The sequence below is a fragment of the Myotis daubentonii genome, chromosome 4 (assembly GCF_963259705.1).
Source record: "Myotis daubentonii chromosome 4, mMyoDau2.1, whole genome shotgun sequence".
NCBI lineage: Eukaryota > Metazoa > Chordata > Mammalia > Chiroptera > Vespertilionidae > Myotis > Myotis daubentonii.
Window position 1 is genome coordinate 37,064,949 of NC_081843.1, and position 23,059 is coordinate 37,088,007.

Here is a 23,059-nt window from a genome sequence, read left to right on the forward strand (position 1 = left end):
TCCCTAGATATCCGTGGGGATTGGCTTCAAGATCCCTGCTGACGCCGAAACTGGTTTGGCTCAGTGGATAGAGTATCCGGTCTGCGGATTGAAAGGTCCCAGGTTTGATTCCGGTCAAGGGCATGTACCTGGGTTGCGGGCACATCCCCAGTAGGAGATGTGCAGGAGGCAGCTGATCGATGTTTCGCTCTCATTGAGGTTTCTAACTATCTCTCTCCCTTCCTCTCTGTAAAAAATCAATAAAATACATATTTTAAAATAAAAAAAAAAAAAGATCCCTGCTGACAAAAATCTGCATATGCTCAAGTCCCTTATATTAATTGATGTAGGAAAATGCATTTAATCAGCATTCCATGTTTGCAAATTTCCAACCGCAGGTTGAAAATACTGTCTTCCATCTGCAATTGGTTGTATCCACGGATGTGAAACCTGTAGGTACAGAGTGCTGCCTATATATTTATTGAAAAAATTTGTGTACAAGTGGACCTTTGCAGTTCAGACTTGTGTTCAAGAGTCAACTGTATTTCCTCCTGATTTTTTTTCTGATTTTTTTGTATAATAAAAATTAGTTTTTATATTTTATGTATTTAACATTAGGTATTAAGGATTTTATATGGTTTTTATAACCTTTATGCAATGGCTGCATTATATTCCAACAAATGGATGTAACAATGGAGCCATTTTCCTTTTATTGGAAATTTCAGGCATTTCTCATTTTTTTTGTTGTTGCAAGCAAGGCAGTATGTAGTGAATGTTAATGTCATTTTAGCATAATTTGGATTGTTCTCTAGAATCTAAGACTAGGTTCTCAGGTAGAAATCTGATCAGTGTGTGAGCTATTTTTGGCTTTTACTACAACTTCCCAATTTCCCCTGAAGCAAACGTCAATTGTGTTCTATTAGGAGAATTCTACTCTAGCATTGGCACCTCGTATTTTTTTCCTAAATGTACAAAAACGGAAACCAAAGTAATTGCCTTTCAGATCTCACCTCTATCTTGGATGTGATAGAATAGTAGTGTGTGCTTTCTTCTTTCACCTTCCTTGTAACCAACAGGAGGGACTGTGAAAGGGCTGGCCTAGGTGTCGTTAACTTTTTATTTAAATGAGATTCAGTATTAAGAAAACGACTGAGAATGGGGCAATGATAAAAGTTTAAGCAGGTCTAAAGCTGTCTCAGTGGTATTTTCTCCAAGCTTATCAAGGATATTTTCTCAAAGTCAGATAGTAAGTGATAGTTATATAGTATATAATCAGGTACAGGTTCTGATCCTAGTGTTCTTTTTACTATAGTAACTCTGCAAACTTAGAATGAACTGTACTCTCTCCAATTTTAGTTTTTATCTCCTTCTACAGACATTTACTGCTACCTATATGCTACTTAAATGTCCCACATATATGCCATTGGTCAAGATGTTTACTCTGCTTTTAATCCCATCTTCCTTTCCTCAGTCCCTAAATCACAAATAACAAAGGGAAAATTCCACTCTCATAAAGCAATTTAAAATTTTTGCTTCTCAAGTATCCTACCCCAAAATGTTTTCTTTACTAACACTATTGGTATGTTTTGTTTATCGTTTACCATACCAACTACTGTATACAGTAAATTAATGTGTTTATGTAATCTCTGATCCCTATATTATGAAGGGTGAGTGTCTTAGTCTGCTCTGATGCCATAAAAAAAAAAAAAATAACAGACTGGGATGATAGATAGCATTTATTTTCTCACCACGCCCCGACTAGGGCTGGGGACTCCCAAGATCAGGATATTGGCAAGGTTGGTTCCTTCTGAGGCCTCTTTCCTTGGCTTATACATGGCTGTCTTTTCCTTGTCTATATGTGGTCTTCCAAATATCCTTTTCATAAGGACACCAGTCATAAGATTACAGCCCACCCTAGTGACTTCATTTTAACTTAATCACCTCCTAAAAGGCCCTGTCTCCAAACACAATCACATTCCGAGACACTATGATTTAAGGCTTCAACATATACATTTTGGGGGTAAAAACACAAATAATACCAGAAACTGCTAAAAAATGAAGCTTAGTTATTTGTTCAATAATTCATTCAGCTTTTTTTTATTGAAACACTTCAATTCTTTTGACAAAAATATAGGTGGTCTTTTTCTGATCTCAGATTAGTAAAGAATATCTTAAACATGTATAAAGTTAACATATGATAACAGCTCTAAAAAATACCCCAAAAGCTATATTTGTACATTTCTCGCTCCTGTAAGTTTAAGGGACATACACATGACTGGCAGGGTGGCTCTCCTCCAAGCCATCAGTTTGATGGCAGCCCTGCCATCGTCAATACATGGCTGCCAAAATGCCCCGGGTTTTCTAACCTAGTCAACTGGAAGGAAGACAAGAGCACGGAGGTGTCAGAGCTTTCATGGGCCTAGCCAAGAAGTAGCACACATCGCCTCTACTCATTCTCTTGGTTAGGACTCAGTCACCTAGACATGTTGAACAATACAATCTGTGAAATGTGATCTAGCTGTGCACCTAGGAAGAAAAACAAATTTCTGATAAATTGGTAGCAATCTGAAACAAGACTCAAAAAGCACTATAAAAGACTGATAAATTCAACTACATTAAGATCAGGAAAAGACAAAATAGAAATCACAGCCCATGATAATGAAAAGGTGCTCAATTATATTAGTAATAATAGATATGCAAATTAATCCACAATTAGATACTACTATTTCACACCTTACAGATTATCAAATCTTTAAAAATCTGTCAGGCTCTAGCCTGTTTAGCTTAGTGGAAAGAGTGTTGGCCTATGGACTGAAGGGTCCCTGGTTCGATTCCAGTCAAGGGCAAGGTTGTAGTCTCGATCCCCAGCCCTAGTCGGGGCGTGTGCAAAGGCAACCAATTGATGTGCCTCCCTCAAGGCGATGTTTCTCTCTCTCTCTTTCTCTCCCTTCCCACTCTCTCAAAAAATCGATGGAAAAATATCCTCAAGTGAGGATTAACAAAAAAATAATTTAAAAAAATGTCAGAACCAAGTATTCATAAACACATAGAGTGGTGGGAACTCTCGTCTATTGCTGTTGGGTGTGTAAATTGTTACATGTATTATAGAAAGTTTGGCATTACTCATTTTAGAGAGAGAAATGATTTGTTGTCCCATTTATTTATGCATTCATTGGTTGATTCTTTTATATGCCCTGACTGGGGATCAAACCTGCAACTTTGGTGTATCGGGACAGCTCTCTAACCAACTGAGCTACCCAGCCAAGGCTTGGCATTACTTATTCAGGCTGAAAAACGTATGTATCTTATGACTCATCATGAAAATGTATCTATGTCTAGGGCTTTTCACAGGGAACTAAGGCATGTTGACATGTTGTTTTATAATACCCCTAAAGTGGAAATACCCTAAAAGCCCATTGACAAAAGAATAGATTCATAAGTTGTGGTATACTCCTACAAAGAAATGCTGAGCACCAGTAAATATGACTGGACCACAGCTACACAGAAATACGGATGATTCTCAAAACACGTGCAGTGAAAGTACAAAAGTATTCCATGTATGTAAAATTCCAGAATAAGCAAAACTAAACAGTGTAATGTCCAGACATGAGTAAATGTATGTATACATGATACAAAGGAATGATTAACATAAAACTCGGAGTATTTTATTTGTTAACCTTTGGTGAAGAGAAAGGGAGCTGAGTTTGCAGAGATTGTAAAGGGCTTTGTGATCCTGAAAATGACCTAATTCTTAACTAGGGTGAAGATGCCTGGGAGGTTCTTTTTATAATTATTTACTGACACATATCTTCATATACTTTTGCATTATATTATTTATTGTGAAATAATTGTATTCAATAACTGGATACAATAGTTTATTATGAAATATTGCTAACATACAAATAAACAAAATAGCCTGGTTTTAAAGAACATTCACATATGTACCACACAGATTTATCCATTCTTTTTTTTTTTCTTTTTTTAATATATTTTATTGATTTTTTACAGAGTGGAAGAGAGAGAGATAGTTAGAAACATCGATGAGAGAGAAACATCGATCAGCTGCCTCCTGCGCATCCCCCACTGGGGAAGTGCCCACAACCCAGGTACATGCCCTTGACCGGAATCGAACCTAGGACCTTTCAGTCCGCAGGCCGACGCTCTATCCACTGAGCCAAACCGGTTTCGGCCAGATTTATCCATTCTTAACATGCCAGATTTGTTTCAGATAATTTGCTTTTCTCAAATATGTTTTTATTGATTTAAGAGAGAGGGAGAAAGAGAAACATCAGTGATGAGAATCATCAATCTGCTGCCTCCTGCACGCCGCCTACTGGGGGTTGAGCCACAACCCGGGCATGTGCCCTGACAGGGAATGGTTAAAACAACTCTCTAAGCAGTTTTCTACTGCCCCTTCTTTCCAGTTAGAAACTTGTGGATGTGAGGGATCCTCTTCCTCCCATTATTGTACTGGGAAATGGGAAAGAAAAAATAATGGGGATATGTAGTTTTAAAAACACTTAAATGGAAAAGCATAGGTAATTACTATAGATATGATAAAAGGAACATTTGTACATTCTTAAACTTGATGTTTGATACAAGTAACTTTCCATGTGGCAACAGTTGTGTTGATTGGCTAGGTTTCTCCCATGTGTTTTATACAATTTGGGATTGATAAACCATTTTTATTTTACAAAAAATATGCTTGGAATAACTGTGGGAATGAAAGGATATGGCTCAAGATTTATATTTGACACTTTTTTAGTACAAGCCATTTACTTGTGGGAGAGGCGCTGAAACACTGGTAGGGGAGTGAAGGGACAGATAAGGGAAGACAGCTGCCATTGTAAGTGAATGTGTATAATCCCATGGGAAAATCTGAAAACAGTGTACAACAGATGCTTCAGATAACCTGTGTGCTCCTCCCAAGGGGAGGGAGATCTGGTTTATATCAAATTCCCATCAAGCACTGGGTAAAGCCTGCTCCCAGGATATACAGAGTAGTGGCCTTTCATGATTTTAGAAAAAGCCTGCAGACCAACAGATGAAGAGAGTGCAAGGCAAATGAAACACACAGAGAGGCTATGGCCAAAGGGGCAGGAGCAGGCACCAACAGCATCTGCTGTAAGCACTGGCTTAGAACTCTTCATAGAATGTAGTAATTTTCACCAGCACACTGCTATGCGGGAAGAATTTCTTAAATATGCAATACCTGACCATTTAGTCAGGGGTGCTAACCTCTTTTCCCTTAGATTGTCAAATAAAAAAAAATGACAACAGAAACACAATAGTAGCTTTCCGGTGTGAATGAATCAAAATCTTACCTACTTTTTTGGGCAAATCGGCCAAAAATATATTTTTTGATGTGCCGCAGAGTTTTAGTAGTTTATGTGTGCCATGAGATGAAAAACGTTGAAAATCACTACAGTAGAACACTAAATTTTATTAAAAATTTTTATTCTTAATACCTCACTAGCTACAAGTGGTACTTACTTTTAAACAGCCTATCAATATCAAGTCATTATTCTGTGTAGAACCAAGAAAGGCCTTCTTAAATCATTCACAATATATTAAATGATCTCCAGCCTGGGGGACCACAGAGCAAAGCTACCAAGCCTCCCTTATGCCTTAACTTGACTTGGGGGGAACAAAGGTATAGGGGCTCAAGTGAAACGATACAACAGCCTATCACATTTTCTATTAATTCTGGACTACAGCGAGGTTACCTACAAAATGAGGGCCCCCACAGAAAGATGGACTTCGGCTCTTGTTTATTAATTTTTGTAAAATGATCTAATTACATATACTTGCAATAGTGACAAGTACTGGTCTTTAAATTATAGCTTTTCTCATTAGTCACGTAGATACCTGCTCTCTGTGAGTACTCTGATGCTTAATAAAGCTTGTGCGCCAACTGAAAGATTTCCCGCATTTGTCACATCTATAGGGTCTCTCTCCATTATGAATGACCTTGTGTCGACGAAGATTTGACTTAAAACTAAAAGTTTTTCCACATTCTCTACATTCAAATACTTTCCCCTTAGTATGGGTCCTTTGATGCTGAATGAGATCTATATTCCGACCAAAGGATTCTCCACATTCACTGCATTTGTGAACGTTCTGTTTACTGTGAATTTGTTGATGGCTCTTAAGGGTTGAGTTCCGAACAAAGGCTTTTCCACATTCAAGGCATTTATGGGGTTTTTCTCCGCTGTGGATTACCTGATGTCGAATTAGAGTTGAATTCTGACTAAATGTTCTTTCACATTCACTACATTTATAGGGTTTTTCTTTGGTATGGATCCTTTTATGTTCAACAAGATATGCCATCTGACGGAAATATTTTCCACATTCATGACATTTATATGGCTTTTCTTGAGGGTGACACTGTTTATGGGCAGTAAGAGCAGACTTCTGTTTGAAGGCTTGCCCACATATGTCACACTCAAAGGGATCCTCTGAAGTGTGAAATCTCTGATGTCGAACAAAATTTGCCTGGCGTTTGAAGGCTCTTCCACATTCACTGCATTCATAAGATTTTGCATTTGTCAGAATTTGCTTATGCCTCAAAAACAATGATCTCTGATTGAAGGGTTTTCCATACTCTTTATATTTGCCCTGCTTCTTACTTGTTTGACCATTCTGATCTTGAAAAAGGTTAAGGTTTTGAAGGAAGTACTTGTTGTATTCATTATCAACAGTAGGAAGTACAACTCTGTAAATGTCCACAAATTTGTTAAATTTAAGTAACTTTTCTGAAAGCGTCATGGCCGTCTTCTGCTTTACCACTGGTATCTTACATGACTTTGTATTTTCAGAAATTTTCTGCTTTGGAGTTAGCTTTATCATCTGGTATCTGGCTTCAGAACCTAGCAAAAAAAAAAAAATTATATATATATATATATATGGCTGTTTTGGTTCAGTAGATAGAGTGTCGGACTGCAGACTGAAAGGTTCCAGGTTGGATTCCAGTCAAGGGCACATGCTTGGGTTTCAGGCTCAATCCCCTGGTGGGGGATGTGCAGGAGGCAGCCAATCAATGATTCTCTCTCATCATTGATGTTTCTATCTCTCTCTCCCTCTCCCTTCCTCTCTGAATTCAATAAAAATATATTTTAAAAAAAGAAAATATATAAATCACCTGTCCACACAGAAGAAAAAAAAGGGAAAAGAAGCCAACTGTTTGTAATATAAGACACTGAAATGAAGCTTAAAAATGTTTGCTTAGTTACATCATCATAACAGAGAGGCCAAAATTCTGATTTTAATAGGACTCTCAGCTTTTATAACTGAAAGAGCTCTTGATATCAACCAACCAACTAAAAAATGTACAAGAAGGTATTATCCCAGCCAGTGTTGCTCAGTGGTTGAATGTCGACCTCTGAACCAGGAGATCACGGTTTGATTCTGAGTCAGCACATGCCGGAGTTGATTTGATCCCCAGTGGGGGGCATGCAGAAGGCAGCCAATCAATGATTCTCTCTCATTGATGTTTTTATGCATCTCTCTTCCTCTCCCTTCCTCTCTGAAATCAATAAGAATATATTTTTTTAAAAAGTGTGTTAGTGCCCTGACCGGTTTGGCTCAGTGGATAGAGCGTCTGCTTGCAGACTGAAGGGTCCCAGGTTTGATTCTGGTCAAGGGCATGTACCTTGGTTTCGGGCACATCCCCACTGGGGGGTGTGAAGGAGGCAGCTGATCGATGTTTCTCTCTCATTGATGTTTCTAACTCTCTATCCTTCTCCCTTCCTCTCTGTAAAAAAAAAATCAATAAAATATATTTTTTAAAAAAGTGTGTTAGAGAATGTGAGAACAAAGTGAACCCCTCATCATTACTGAAAAGCAACTTACTAAAGGTACTCAGTAGTGTCACATAAATATGGGGGGAGAGTATCTTATACGATAAACATGTTTTTAATATATCTGGGAGGAAGAACTCCTTAAAAATGAAAAAAAGTGTAAGATAGAAAGAAAAGGAACCAGAGAGAAGAAGGTACAAAAGTCAACAAAATAGAGCAGAGGTAATCAACCAGGGTGGTTTTACATCCTAGGAGACATTTGACAATGTCTGGAGATAATTTTGGTTGTCACAACTGGGGTGGTGCTACTGGCATCTAGTGGGTGGAGGCCAAGAATGCTGCTGAATATCCTACAATGCGCAGGACAGCTCCCCTCAACAAAGAACTATCTAGCCCAAATGTTGAAGTGCTCCAACTGAAAAACCTTGGAGTAGAGGGACATGGGAAAGGGTAGAAGCAGCAACAGAAGATAGTAAGTAGGAAAAAGTAGGTACATCAAGAAATACCAAGTAACACCAAAAGCAAAATGAAAGCAAGGGAACAAGAGAAAGGATAAGTAATGAAGGTAGAAGAAAGCAATAGCTAATATGGCATAAGAGCTATCAGAAAACACCAGACCAGCTGCTTCAGTGAAGTACTTTTTTTTTTTTTTTTAATATATTTTATTGATTTTTTACAGAGTGGAAGGGAGAGAGACAGAGAGTTAGAAACATCGATGAGAGAGAAACATCGATCAGCCGCCTCCTGCACATCTCCCACTGGAGATGTGCCCGCAACCCAGGTACATGCCCCTGACCGGAATCGAACCTGGGACCTTTCAGTCCGCAGGCCGACGCTCTATCCACTGAGCCAAACCGGTTTTGGCCAGTGAAGTACTTTAATGCAAAAGAGAATGCGCTTTGCAAACTCGAAATCAAATCCTAACTAGCAATCTTCTGTGTGATAGATTATCTTTTTAAAATATATATATATTTTTTATTGAATTCAGAGAGGAAGGGAGAGGGAGATAGAAACATCAATATTGAGAATCATACAACTTAACAAAAGGAAGATAAACAATCCAATCAAAAAATGGGCAAAAGATCTAAATAGACACATTTCAAAAGAGGACATTCAGAAAGCCAAGAGACATATGAAAACATGCTCAAAGTCACTAATCATCCGAGAGATGCAAATCAAAACAACAATGAGGTACCATCTCACACCTGTCAGAATGGCTATCATCAACAAATCAACAAACAACAAGTGCTGGAGAGGATGTGGAGAAAAAGGAACACTCGTGCACTGCTGGTGGGAATGCAGACTGGTGCAGCCACTATGGAAGACAGTATGGAGTTTCCTCAAAAAACTAAAAATGGAACTCCCATTTGACCCTGTGATCCCACTTCTAGGAATATATCCCAAGAAACCAGAAACACCAATCAGAAAGAATATATGCACCCATATGTTCATAGCAGCACAATTCACCATAGCTAAGATCAGGAAACAGCCTAAGTGCCCATCAGTAGATGAATGGATTAGAAAACTGTGGGACATCTACACGATGGAATACTATGCTGCTGTAAAAAAGAAGGAACTCTTACCATTTGCAACAGCATGGATGGAACTGGAGAGCATTATGCTAAGTGAAATAAGCCAGTCAATAAAGGAAAAATACCACATGATCTCACTCATTCATGGATAATAAAGACCATTATAAACTTAAAAAAAAAAAAATTGAGAATCACTGATTGGCTGCCTCCTGCACGCCCCCTACTGGGGATCAGGCCTGTGCCCTTGATGGGAATCAAACCCAGGACCCTTCAGTCCACAGGCTGATGCTCTGTGTGAGAGTTATCTTAATCTATTAGTTTCTTCCTCTGGAAAACAGAGCTTATGGTATTACTACTACCTTCAGAGGGCAGTAGGGATGAAGAAGTGAGAGAATGTATGCTCTCACCTGGCTCAGTATTAAGGACACAGAAGGAGCTTCATTAATGTGATTCCCTTCCTCTTTATGGTTTCTGCTTGTCTGGGACTTCTCACCCACCTGAGCAAGCACTACTGGAAGCCCTTCTAGTCCCAGCTCTTGGTAGATCCAGGATCCATGGGTCTTCCCACTGTTCCAGCTGACAGATCACCTCAGGTTTTGGAATCTGAAATCCTATTCATGGGGAAGTAAATGGATGTGATGGTTAGTGAGTTACAGAGATGCCCTAGAGCTCAGATTAACCACTTTGGGTCTACAGTGGCAAAGAGATAAGGACAATAATCAAAAGGGCTCCTGAGAATAGAAATCCGCACAATCTTTGTGAAAATCTGACAATCTTTATTGACAGCCTGAATGATACTCACCCCTTGGATGTGGTAAACTCACTCTTAGAAATGGCTCAGTGGTTGAGCACTGACCTATGAACCAGGAGATCATGGATCCGATTCCTGGTCAGGGCGTACGCCTGGGTTGCAGGCTCAGTCCCCAGTTGGAGGCATGCAGGACGCAGCCTATCAATGATTCTCTCTCATCATTGATGTTTCTATCTCTCTCTTTCCCTTTCCCTTCCTCTCTGAAATCAATAAAAAATATTTAAAAAAAAAAGAAATACAGCCAAAGGAAAAGTTAATGTTCCAGAGATTTTCAGCAGATTTGCAACAATGTAGAACTGGAAATAAATGTTAATAGGGGAATAATTAAAGTATAGCAATTAATATAATAAAGGGAAAAGTATTAGGCACATATTAAAAATCCATGTTTAAAAAATATTTATTGCCGAAACTGGTTTGGCTCAGTGGATAGAGCGTTGGCCTGCGGACTGAAGGGTCCCAGGTTTGATTCCGGTCAAGGGCATGTACCTGGGTTGCGGGCACATCCCCAGTAGATGTGCAGGAGGCAGCTGATCGATGTTTCTCTCTCATCGATGTTTCTGACACTCTATCTCTCTCCCTTCCTCTCTGTAAAAAGTCAATAAAATATATATTTTAAAAAAATATTTATTGAGGGTCAATGGGGGGAAAAAGGGATATATGTAATACTTTCAATAATAAAGAATTATTTTTTAAAAACGTATTAAAACAGGGAAGTGCTCCCTGTACATTTTTAAAGCAGAATACAAAACTCATGTAGAGTGTAATTCAAAACTCATGTAAAGTATGATCCAAATTTAATGTTTTAAAACTACACGTGGATATGTCCATAAGTATACATATATATGAAAAGACTAGGAAAAAGTAAACCAAAATGTTGACAAGTTATTTCTGAGCACTGGGACTTTTATTTTCTACTCTATTACTGAAATATCATTCAATAATACATATATATTAAGAAACTTAAAAGTACCATACCAGCTAACTCCAACATTCCAGTCTTAGGAATACCAGTATACCTTGGGAATAATCAGAAATCCATATAAAGATTTATAGTCAGAAATATCCATTGGCACTTTATCATATAGAAAATGATAAACACACAAGTGAATCAACAAGTAAAACAAAGCCAAGCTTAATATTCCCGAATGGGAAAATAATTAAATATTAAGGATCATACAATAGATTTACATTAAGATTATTTACTATATTATGGGGGTTTTTAACAGCAGAGGGAAAATTCTGATGCTATAATGTTAAGTTTTAAAGGGATTACAGAATTATACAAAGAATATGCTCAGCTACATTTAAAAAAAAATGTTTTTACTGATTTTAGAGAGAGAGGGAGAGAGAGAAACATTAATCAGTCACCTCCTACATGTACTCTGACCAGGGCAAACCAACTGAGCCACACTGGCCAAGACACTCAGCTACATTTTTTAAAGCATGGGGGAAAAAATACTGGAAGTAAATATTCCAAAATATTAACAGTATTACCCTTGAATGTTTTTTCCTTCCCTTCATGCTTTTCTATACTTTCCATGTATTCAAATATGCTCTTGTATTTTTTTAAAAGAAAAAGAAAAAGAATCATTAAAAAAAAACCCAGAGGTGGGTAGATAATCCTATGACAGAAACTGTGTCAAGAGTGTCAGTGTGAGGGTCAAGCAAATATCCCCAGAAAGAAAACTATTTATCGAGGTAACTTCCACAGTAGGACGTTCTGCATTGGCTTAAGAGAAAGGCTGACTCCTGGGAAGAAAGAAGCAGTGAAGGTTCAGAAAGAAAGTCAAGTCTGTTAAGAATCATTTCCTGGGCAACGAGTGATGTTGCAAACAAGGAAGGAATCATTTCCAGAGAAAAGAAATAAGACATTTCAAGAGAGTAAGAAGCTGCTAACCTTTGGGAATCCAATCAGCCACAATCTTTTCAACTCCAAGAAGTCTTATAGATATAGAGGTCAATGGTGGTGGGAAATGAACTCTAAAACAAAAGGAAACTTCCTCATCCCCAATCCCTTATCTGAAGCCAGATGAGTTTCAGGATTCAGAATTTTTCCAGATTTAGAAAGGATGACTTTCTATTATATACTACCCCAAAACCTAACAGGGTTTGGAACTGTACCTTTAATCAAGCACACTGATGTTCCTGATGCTAAATATATCGATACAAAGGTCAAATGGGAAAAATCCTATACAATAAAAGCTTAATATGCAAATTGACCGAACAGCAGAACAACCAGTTGCTATTACACACTGACCACCAGGGGGCAGGCACTCAATGTAGGAGCTGCCCCCAGCTCACAGACCCTAGCCCAGCCAAGGCAGGTGCCAGCAGGGGCCCGCTGATCGCCCCGCTAGTCACCCCACAGATTGGCCCTGATTGCTGGTCATGCCTAGGAACCCTACCTGTGCACGAATTTCGTGTACCAGGCCTCTAATAAGGATGATAAATAGCTTGACTTGTAGGGTGAAGTCAAGTTCGGCCACTGGATGACCAGGTTGAATCTTGTAGCCTAATGAGCTATGAAAACATTTCTGATTTTCAGTGCTTTTTCTGATTTTAGAATTTGTGTAGACAATCAAAGGCAAATCTGTAAGCCTAGTCATTACCCAACAAAATCATGTTTCTGTAATTCTCCAGCATCACATCTCTGTAGAGGTCCTTTTGAGCCAAATCAAGTTTGTTCCACTCTTCTCTGGTGAAGTACATAGCCACATCCTCAAAGGACAGCAACTCCTAAAAACACAGTGACTAATTATAGCTTCAATTCTGACAATAACTTTGTGAGCTGCTATTATTCTATGAGTGATGTTTGATTAGATAAAGTGATTTGGCCAAGTTCATTCAATTAGTAAGTAGATTCAGGGATCAACTTCAGTCTTCCCAGACATGTCTTTTTTCTATGCGAGGGCCAGAAGTTTTTTCTTTAGAGGGCCAGATATACATCTTAGACTTCTCGGGCCCTTTGCTGCCCTTATTCAGTTCTGCTACTGTAGCACAAAAGAAAGCCATGGAAAGCAAATGGGCATCACTGTGTTCCAATAAAACTTTACTATCAGGACTTGCCCAAATCCCGCTCTATATACACACAACCCTTTGCAAATGATTTTTCTGTCAGGGCTCGCACAAGGAAGAGAGAGCACACTCAAATGAGGTCACTGAGGACAGCTTAGTGTGCAGACTAGCCACAAAAGAATGGACAGGCTTCCAACAGGGCCTGCTGAAGCATGCAGGGGCTGGCTCTCCTGGGGAACCATTACCGACTAAGTCTGATGGAGAAAGCAGGGAAGGGGTTATTAGAATATAGAAAGTTGTTGAGAGGAAACAAGGCTGAAACCAGGGTCTTAGAGAAATGCAGCCCAGCAAGGAGGAAGCTGTAGGAATAAGCATCTGACATTAATTTCCTCCAAGCCTCTGGCCCCCTGACTCCCACCATTCCATTGCCAAAAACCAACCAGAAGCCAGAGGGCGAGGGAGCCCACTGATGATAAATATAAAGGTCAGCCTCCCAGGGCACAGACCAAAGTCAGGAAAAGTACAGAGTATATCCAGGGGGATCAGGTGTTCAGCACAATGTACGCAGTCGAAGTTTCCATTTGCAAATGTGTGTTCACCTCAGATGAATGAGATATGCTATTGGAGCAGTTGGAGCAGAGGCCTGGTTGTCTGCTCACTATACTCCTTTCTCTTATAAGACATTGATGGTGTGGGTTCAGGGGGGTATTTGTGCAGAACAAAGGTGCTCAGTAACAGAGAATACCCACCCCATCCTGAGAAGCTTCTCCACCTCTCCTCTGGATGCAGACACCACAATCTCCCAAATTCCAGGGCCTTTCTTTCCTCCCCACGGACCCTGACTTCCTCAAGCCCTCTCACCACCATCCTAAACGTCCCTCCTTTTATTGCCTCCTGAACCTGACCAACTCAGCTATCTGCATTCTCTGTATCTACATGAAGGTTATTAGGTGCCGGGGGAGGAGATGGTTTAATCTCCCATGAGTTATCTCTGTACATTTGGTGTTACAGTTGAGCCCTTAAAGATTCTCAAAAACTCTTGCTCTTATATTCCCCACAGTGGTATTCTACATATTTATCACTCCTGTTCCTTTAAGGAACGTTTACTGAGCACCAATAAGTTGTTAACCTTCATGCTATCGGTCAGTAATAAATATAAGGTTACAACTCAGGCTGTGAACTGCTCAACTCTATATAATAAAAGTGGTGTGATGGGGCCCCCTCGAGTTGCTAAGTGCACAACTGAACAATCCTATAGCAGCCCTGGTCCCTGCTTCAGGAAGTGAACGATCCAGTGGAGGAAGATGGAGAAACCAACATGGGAATGATCCAGTGGTCAACACCCTGGGAGGTGATTAGAGAGGGCTGTGAGGAGAGGGAGCGCCCCTTCCCTTTCAGAATGCACTGCCCGTTCTGTCCCAGAAAACAGCCCATGGGGCACATGCTCTTTAACTCCTCTCGTATTCCCCACCGCCTCCCCTAGACATTGCCTACATTTTTACTCATTCCTCTTCTCCCTCAGAGGAAGAGGTTGTCCTTCTAGTAATCTCTCCTCCTCTGCCATTGATTCCATTCTCTCCTGTCTCTGCCAAGGTCTGAATCCAATGATGATGATGAGTCTTCCTTTTCTTTCTCTTTCCTCTCTTTCCCCTTGTGATATTGTGATTTACAGTTAAAATATATATATATATATATATATATATATATATATATATATATATATATATATATATATATTTGGAGTTCCTAAAACCCCTGGAATTTCCTAAAGGAATAACACCAAATGAGCATCTTTTAATATTTGGTCTTTTGTCCTCGGTTTCTCAGATAGGTCCAGAGCCATAAAGGTAAAAGGCATGTCTTGTTACTCATAATAACTTTCTTCCACCACACCTGAGTTTATGTTAATGAGATGAACTTTAGAAAGTCCCTAAAAATGGCAGCACAACCACAGGATTAGAGGGTTAGAACTTTCAGACCCCTTCCGCCCCCCAACTAAGAGAATAGGAGAGGAGCTGAAGGTTAACCTATGATCAAAGGCCAATTAATTAATCAATCAAACCTATGTAATGAGCCTCCATTGAAAACCCAATATGGGTTAGTGAAGTCCTGGAGATGCTGGGAGGGTGGTATGCCTGGACACAGTATGGAAACTCTTCACCTCTTCCCACATACCTTGCCCTATACTCTCTTCCATCTGACTGTTCCTGAGTTTTATCCTTTTATAATAGACCAGGAATCTAGATAAACTGTTTTCCTGAGTCTTTGAGCCACTGCAGCATATTAATGGCATCTGAGGAAGGGGTCATGGGAACCTCCAATTTATAGCTAGTCATTCAGAAGCATAGGTGACAAACTGGACTGTGATTGGTGTCTGAACTAAGGGGCAGTTTTGCTGGACTGAGGCCTTAACCTGTAGGGCCCTATGCTAAGTCCAAATAGGCTGTCAGAATTGAGTTACATTGCAGGGCACTTAGCTGGTGTCATAACTGCTTGATAAGTAGAATAATCCCACGTCTGGTGTCAGAAGTGAAAAGCATGAAAGTAGAGAAACGCAGGCGTGTTCTTTCCTAAACACTCACTCCTCTCTTAACTCCTTTCCCTTAGCCAGCAAAAATGCTAAAATATCTCCTATTCTTAAAAAGATCTGCCTTGTGCCTTGCTTCCCCTCTGGTTTCCACTCTCTCATTCCCTCATTGGACCAACTTCTGTAAAGAAAACTCTACACTCTCACCTGCAATCTCTCCACAACCCTCCCCTGCACCCTGCCCATCAGTGCCCTACTTGAGAACACAGGCAAAAGTTATGTAGTTAATGTAGGAAGTCAGGGAAGTTTTCACAGAGAAGATGATTTTTGAGTTGAGTCTTAAAATATGAATAAGTGAGTTTGCCTGTGGACAGCAAGAACAGGAAATACAAAAGAATGGAGGAATGGAAGAGCACTACTTTCCAGTGTGCAGATCCCCTGGCTGTGGGGAAAGGCTGGAGATAAAGCTGAGAAGGCAGGCGGAGTTTCAAGATCCCTCAGAAGATGCAGACATGCTGGAGCAATATGGACCATCTGCTACAACCTGAATTCCCTCCCTCCTGTTCAAGGCTGCACTTTAAAATTATTACAATTGCTTTCCAACTTGTCCCTTACTTTTAAACTCAATTTCTTATCATCACCAGCCATAATGTTACAAATTCAATAATTAAGCTTCCATTATATCCATTAGATGAGAATTTACCCCTGTATTATAAAATTTACATATCTACCTTTCCAAACATCTTATAAACTCTGAAGTCAGAGTTTATCTCCCAGCATAAAGTACACAATAGGTACACAATAATGCTCACTAACAAAAACAATAAACAACTGTGATTACAATAGCTAAAACTTACAGAGTGCTTAAAAGGTAATAAGATACTATGAAAAGTACTCCACATACCTTACTTCATTTAATCCTCACAACTCTTTGCTATAGGTACTACCATTATACCATTTTACACATAAAGAACTCAAGTTTAAGGTCTTTACATTGCCTTCCAAGAAGGAAAAATCCCCAAATTGATAAAGATGGCTCAACCTGAACAAAAGAGTTAAAGCCACATTAAAGCCATCGCCCACTATAGTCACAGGGATTATACTGAGGAAGTGGAGGAGAACCCAGCTCACCTTCCATGGTGCTGTCAGGAACACAGCTGCCATGGCCTGGTTTCTAAGATGGGGCAGGATCCTGGCCACCAGGCTAAGCTGAAAGAGAAAAAATAAAAAATGAAGGTAAGGAGTGAGGCCAGCACACATTTGAACCTCTCTCACTAGGCAACTCTGGGAATTCCACCAGGGCCAATAAACCTCAGCGAACACAAAGTCACTATTTAATGTTGGAATGTGTGATAAAATTAAAGAAGCCACTAGAATAGGGTTTTTTAGTAATTTCTGAAGCTAGATCCATTTTCAAAACTACAGTCAAAAGAACCTGTGGCCCAGCCCTCCCCTTTTCCCTAGAATATGTTCTGCAGTACTTCATTATAAAAATAGCACTCTGTCAGCAGATGAGTGGATTAAAAACCTGTGGTACATCTACACAATGGAATACTATGCTGCTGTAAAAAAGAAGGAACGTTTACCATCTGCAAAGCATGGATGGACCTGGTGAGCATTATGCTAAGAGAAATAAGCCGGAGAAAGATAAATATCACATGATCTCACTCATTTGTGGAATATAATGAACAACATTAACTGATGAACAAAAATAGATCCAGAGACACAGAAGCATCAAATAGACCACCTGCCAAACCTCAGAGGGAAGGCAGGGGAGGTGGGGTGGTGGGGTAAGAGATCAGCCAAAGGACTTATATCCATGTACCTGAGCATGACCAATGGACACAGACCAATGGGAGTGGCAGTTATCCGATTTCAGGCTACCTGTTATACACAAAGAAGTAATCATTGTCAAAAAGAAATTCAGCTTTACTGCATATGGATAGTTTATCCAGCAAGAAACAAACCACAAACACGGAGACTTCAAAACTCAAGGTGTTGAGAAGCTGGGCTCTCAGCAGTTGCTGCTCAGCTTATAAAAGCATGTGAGGGGTAGCAGAATACACCACCCCAAAGTATGCTCCTTTGGAATGTTGATTATTTTGAGCTGCAGGCACTTAAAAAACAGCAAATGCAAAGACAGGCTTTCTATGAACTGCCTTTATCTTCCTAAAGACAGATCCTCCAAAAGGAACTCAACTGTCATAAATCCCTCCCAGGGAGTCTCATCAACCAGGGAAGATTGGCTCTTATCACGGAGAGGAGACTAGAAAACTTGGACACAAACTATCAGACCTCCCATATATCCTTCTAAGAGCCCATTCACCTTTCTAAAAAACCTCTAAAAGGTACATTCTCCATCCCCTTTCCCTAGTAAGATGGGAAAAGCCTGATCAAACCTATGTAATCAATCAAACCTATGTAATTCAGGCAATCCAGGAGTTACTCATTTTCCCCTGGGTATCTCCATATATTCATAAGGTACACATGTTCATAAACTTGTGTTTCTCTTAATCTTTTATTGCAAGGATTTCAGCTAACTCAGAAGGGGAGAGAGAAAATTATTTTTCTCCCCCCTAGACATGAATGAAGAATTACCTTGTTTTCCATTGATTTTTTTTAAAAAAATACTTCTTTATTGATTTCAAAGAGGAAGGGAGAGGGAGAGAGAGATAGAAACATCAATGATGAGAGAGAATCATTGATAGGCTGCCTCCTGGACGCCCCCTACTGGAGATCGAGCCCGCAACCCAGGCATATGCCCTTGGTCACATTCGAACCTGGGACCCTTCAGTCTGCAGGCTGACGCTCTATCCACTGAGCCAAACCAGCTAGGGCGAACCCCTTAAACTCTTAATCACATCTCGTTTTCCCTATAACCAAACCAAACCAAACCAAATCAAACCATAGTATCAACCAGGCAATCCATCACCAGACACAGTTCTCCCTTAACGCTACAGAAGTGCGTGCGCAGAACATGCTCAAAAGTTGGCGTCTGCAGGAAGACGCTGGGTCAATGCCCCGTGACTTCCCCATAAAGCGGGGCCGGGGGGGTTCGAGCCCTGACACCTTCCGTGGCGGAGCTGCCGTGACTTCCCCGCGGCACCCACTCCTCCCATCACAGTCGCTTCTTTCTCCCCAAACCTGCTTGGCGCCTGCTCCGCGAAGTCCTAGGTGTCCACTGGCAGCGACCACGTGGGCTGGGCTCCCCTCCCGAGGTTCCGGCCCCGCCCCGGGATCTGGTCGGCGACTCCATTAATCCCCAACTGAGGGCGCTAACCCGAAAGATTCGCGTGTCTCTCCCTCGCCCACTCGCCCGCCCCTGTAGAGCAACGGCGCCTGCGGACCTCCTAGGAAACGCGGAGGCTTCGCAACTCTATGGTTGGGCTAATTGTGCCGCAGCCTCGAGTCACAGGCACCCAGCGCCTCTGATGGGCCAATGTAAATGTTACTCAAAGTATTTAGGGTTTCATTTGGGCTAAGAGGGCTGCTGATTGCAGATAGACTCCCCCCCCCCCCCGTATTTGATAATCATATTGTGCAAAAGTGACAATATTGGAGACTCGGAGGGCCTTAAACTCAGGAACAGTTTCCCTATCAAGCTTTATACTGCTATCTGAAGTTACATGGAGCAGGGGCTGAAGAGCTATAGTAAGACATTAGGATGGAAAGAGAGAAATTTTTCAGTCTCCCATTACATGTAAGATAAAGACCACGATGGGGAGGAGATCAATAATTGTAAGTCCTACAAGTTATAGTTTCTATTGCTACTGTTTAAGCTCACTGATCCTTTCAGGTATTGGGGTGTGTGTGTGTGTGTGTAATTTTTTATTTATTTCAGATAGGAAGGGAGAGGTGGAGAGAGAAACATCAGCGATGAGACATAATCATTGGTTGGCTGCCTCCTGCATACCCCACACTGGGGATGGAGCCAGCAACCGGGGCATGTGCTCTGATTGGGAATCAAATCATGATCTCCTGGTTCATAGGTCGACCATGCTGGTCGGGCTGTTGGGGTTTTTTAATCTCCAGAAGCTCCATTAATTTTTTTTATTACCTTGTATTTTTCTGTTCATGCTTGTTTTAAATCCTTGAAGATATTCAATTAATTGTTTTTTAAAAATATATATTTCATTAATTTTTTAGAGGAAGGGAGGATAGAGAGTTAGAAACATCAATGAGAAAGAAACATCAATGAGAAAGAAACATTGATGAGCTGCCTCCTGCACACCCCCTACTGGGGATGTGCCCAGTAACCAAGGTACATGCCCTTGACCGGAATCGAACCTGGGACCTTTCAGTTTGCAGGTTGATGCTCTATCTACTGAGCCAAACCGGTTAGAGCTCAATTAATTGTTTTAAAGTCCTTGTCTCCTAATTGCATAACTTGGGTCATTTCTGGATCTGTTCCTAATGACTGATTATTTTCCTGGTTTAGGATTACACTTTCCTGCTTCTTTACATAGCTATTCATTTTTTATTGGCTAGGAAAGTGATAGATCCTCCCTTCCCCCAAATGGTGGGTGAAGTAACAGCAAACATAACATAACCTGCAGCCCAGAAATACCTGAGTGCCTAACCATATACCTTATATGGACTACACATTAAGCCACCAATCAGCACCTGCCAAATACCCTAAGCCCATGGTAGGCAAACTGCGACTCACGAGCCACATGCGGCTCTTTGGCCCCTTGAGTGTGGCTCTTCCTAAGCCTTAGGAGTACCCTAATTAAGTTAATAACAGTGTACCTACCTATATAGTTTAAGTTTAAAAAATTTGGCTCTCAAAAGAAATTTCAATCGTTGTACTGTTGATATTTGGCTCTGTTGACTAATGAGTTTGCCGACCATTGCCCTAAGCCAGCGGTTCTCAACCTGTGGGTCGCGACCATCGGAACACACATATAGCATATCAGAGATTTCCATTACGATTCATAACAGTAGCAAAATTACAGTTATGAAGTAGCAACAAAAATAATTTTATGGTTGGGGGGTCACCACAACATGAGGAACTGTATTAAAGGGTCACGGCATTAGGAAGGTTGAGAACCACAAAGCCCTTGTTCCTAAGTACCTGAGTGCCTAACTATGTACCTTACATGGACCATACATTAAGCCACCAATGAGCGTGCGCCGAGTTCCCTAAGCCCCGTTCCTTCTTATTCCTCCCCTCAAAAGGAGTGCTCACCTCTGCACGGGTTGCTGCTCTCCCCTTGCGAGACAGCCCTGAAGGTCTTTCTCCTAATAAAGATCGGCTCCTGACTGGTCTTTCAGAAAGAATTCAGAGACAAGACCCAAATTGTAAGAGGACATTTATTTGGTAAATCAAGAGGTAGAAAAAGTAATTCCTAGAAGAAATGGACTTAGGAAGACAAGTTATGGAGGCAAAAGAAGGGTCCTTGGAGCCTAGGAGTGAGTAAGGTAATGGTAATGTGCCTGGGGCAGGGAGGGGGTGGGGAAAAGGAAAGGGAAAGGCAACTGGTGTGCTCTGGGGAGGAAGAGAGCACTGGGTCCTCCCTAAGACGTTTAAGGTCAATATTTTAGGGGAGGTCCCAGGGGGAAGATCTCAATAGAATATTCAGCAGTTTTCCAGGTGTGTCTTTTCAGGGTTGTGGTCACTACTGATTGATTGGCTGGCACCAGGGAGTCATTCTTCAAAGCAGCTAGTCCTGACATCAGCCGTGGCTGGTTTGGCTGCTTATCTGGGCCTGGAGCTAAAATACAACTGAGGCACAGATGTTATCTCTAGGGAGGAAAGGTCGGGAAGTCCAAACTGAATATCCAGCCTTAGGGAAGGAAAAGTCACCCTGGGGGCAAGGTCCCACCCTGCAACAGATCGTCACCGGGGGCTTTCTACCCTGGTGACCGTCTGTCCCTGGCCCATGCTCCTTTCTCTACTCATGGCTAACTGCCTACCGTATTTTCACACACAGTGTGTTTCATTTAATTCCTAGCACAAGGATGCCAAGTAAGCAAGATTACATCCCTATTTTATTTTATTTTATTTTTATTTTTTTATATATTTCATTGATTTTCTACAGAGCAGAAGGGAGAGAGATAGAGAGTCAGAAACATCGATGAGAGAGAAACATCGACCAGCTGCCTCCTGCACATCTCCCACTGGGGATGTGCCCGCAACCCAGGTACATGCCCTTGACCGGAATCGAACCCGGGACCTTTCAGTCCGCAAGCCGATGCTCCATCCACTGAGCCAAACCGGTTTCGGCTACATCCCTATTTTATAGCGAAGGAAACTGAGATTCAGAGCATCAAATCACACCCAAGTCAGAATTGCTTAACCAGCAATGGTGAACGTAGCCTTTACACACACACACACACACACACACACACACACACACACGGTCATGTGAACCCTAGGGTCTTCCATACCCAGCCCATAGCTGGAACCCTTAGGGGTACTCTTGGATCAAGCCTACTTGTAACTTATTATTTTTTTAATATATATTTTATTGATTTTTTACAGGGAGGAAGGGAGAGAGATAGTTAGAAACATCGATGAGAAACATTGAGAGAGAAACATCGATCAGCCGCCTCCCACACACCTCCCACTGGGGATGTGCCCGCAACCAAGGTACATGCCCTTGACCGGAATCGAACCCGAGACCCTTCGGTCCGCAGGCCGACGCTCTATCCACTGAGCCAAACCGGTTACGGCTCTACTTGTAATTTAAACCTGGGTGAACACTTTTCCTGGTGACTGGGAATTCCTTTAAGAACCGGAGCTCATCTCCCATCCAGTCCAGCTGGGAGGAAGGATCTTGATAGGCTCAAGGTGCCAGAGTGAGAAAGCCCGGATACTCTTCCTTCCTCTTCCCGTTTCCTGATTCCCTCCCAGGATGGAGAGCTGGGCTGGGCCCTTCTCTCCCTGCTCCGCCCCCAACGGAGGGGGCCTGGGCGCTCTGCTCTCCAGAGGCTTTGCCCTTCATTCCGCGGAGCGCTGGCAGCCCCAGCGGAGCCCCAGTCCCGACCTGCTTCCCGTGAGTCTCTGCTCCCCACGACCCCACGCCGGGGCGCGTGCGCCTTACCCAGCAGTCCTTGCGCGGCTCCACCGAGCGGACACCCCGGACTCCAAGATGGCGTCAGTCGGTAAGCACGGAGAGCCGGCAGGGCCTGTCAGGCTGGAAGCTGGCGCCGGTCCGGGGCTTACAGACGCCCTGGGCGGGGAGGGAGCTGCGGAGCGCTTGCCTTCGCTGCGGGCCTTCGCCGCGCCTCACCCGACGCGCACCGGACCCTTTGCAAGGGTCCTGCGCTGCCCGACCTTTCTCTGCTCTGCGGCCGCACCTCCGGGCTGTGGCAGGGAGGGCGAGGGCAGCCGGGCAACGCGCCTCTGGGCTTGGGAACGCGCCGCCTCGGGACTCCCTCCCTCTCCTCTGCT

The 23,059-nt window shown here is 41.8% G+C and overlaps 2 protein-coding genes across 17 annotated transcripts in view; one reads left to right on the plus strand and one right to left on the minus strand.

The window, feature by feature from the left end:
* LOC132232290 (ATP synthase subunit f, mitochondrial-like) overlaps positions 1–23,059 on the plus strand; it is a 42,723-nt gene that overhangs the window by 9,478 nt on the left and 10,186 nt on the right. For 3 of the 6 annotated variants that reach the window (XR_009452394.1, XR_009452393.1, XR_009452392.1), the window contains exon 3: positions 22,520–22,770. The exons of 2 other annotated variants lie outside the window; for them this stretch is intronic. Coding sequence is in view for 1 of the 4 variants with exons in the window: in XM_059691734.1 (XP_059547717.1) it covers positions 22,521–22,770 (250 nt within the window). In the remaining 3 variants the exon portion in view is untranslated. Of the gene's footprint in view, positions 1–22,519; positions 22,771–23,059 lie in introns of those variants that run through there. One more of the 6 variants, XM_059691734.1, reaches the window with a different exon arrangement.
* Positions 1,346–22,482, minus strand: ZNF789 (zinc finger protein 789). 11 transcript variants are annotated; one of them, XM_059691761.1, is made up of 7 exons: positions 18,808–18,997; positions 17,250–17,286; positions 16,795–16,872; positions 12,731–12,857; positions 9,808–9,921; positions 5,848–6,848; positions 1,346–2,505 (listed from the first exon to the last, which is right to left on the minus strand). In XM_059691761.1, the coding sequence occupies exons 2-7, from the start codon at positions 17,280–17,282 to the stop codon at positions 2,494–2,496; spliced, it is 1,365 nt and encodes a 454-aa protein (XP_059547744.1). In that variant the 5' UTR covers positions 17,283–17,286; positions 18,808–18,997; the 3' UTR covers positions 1,346–2,493. The 11 variants fall into 11 exon arrangements, with proteins under 11 accessions (XP_059547744.1, XP_059547752.1, XP_059547753.1 ...); XM_059691764.1 differs by lacking the exons at positions 1,346–2,505; positions 17,250–17,286 and adding exons at positions 4,152–4,449; positions 14,631–14,786; XM_059691759.1 differs by lacking the exon at positions 1,346–2,505 and adding an exon at positions 4,152–4,449.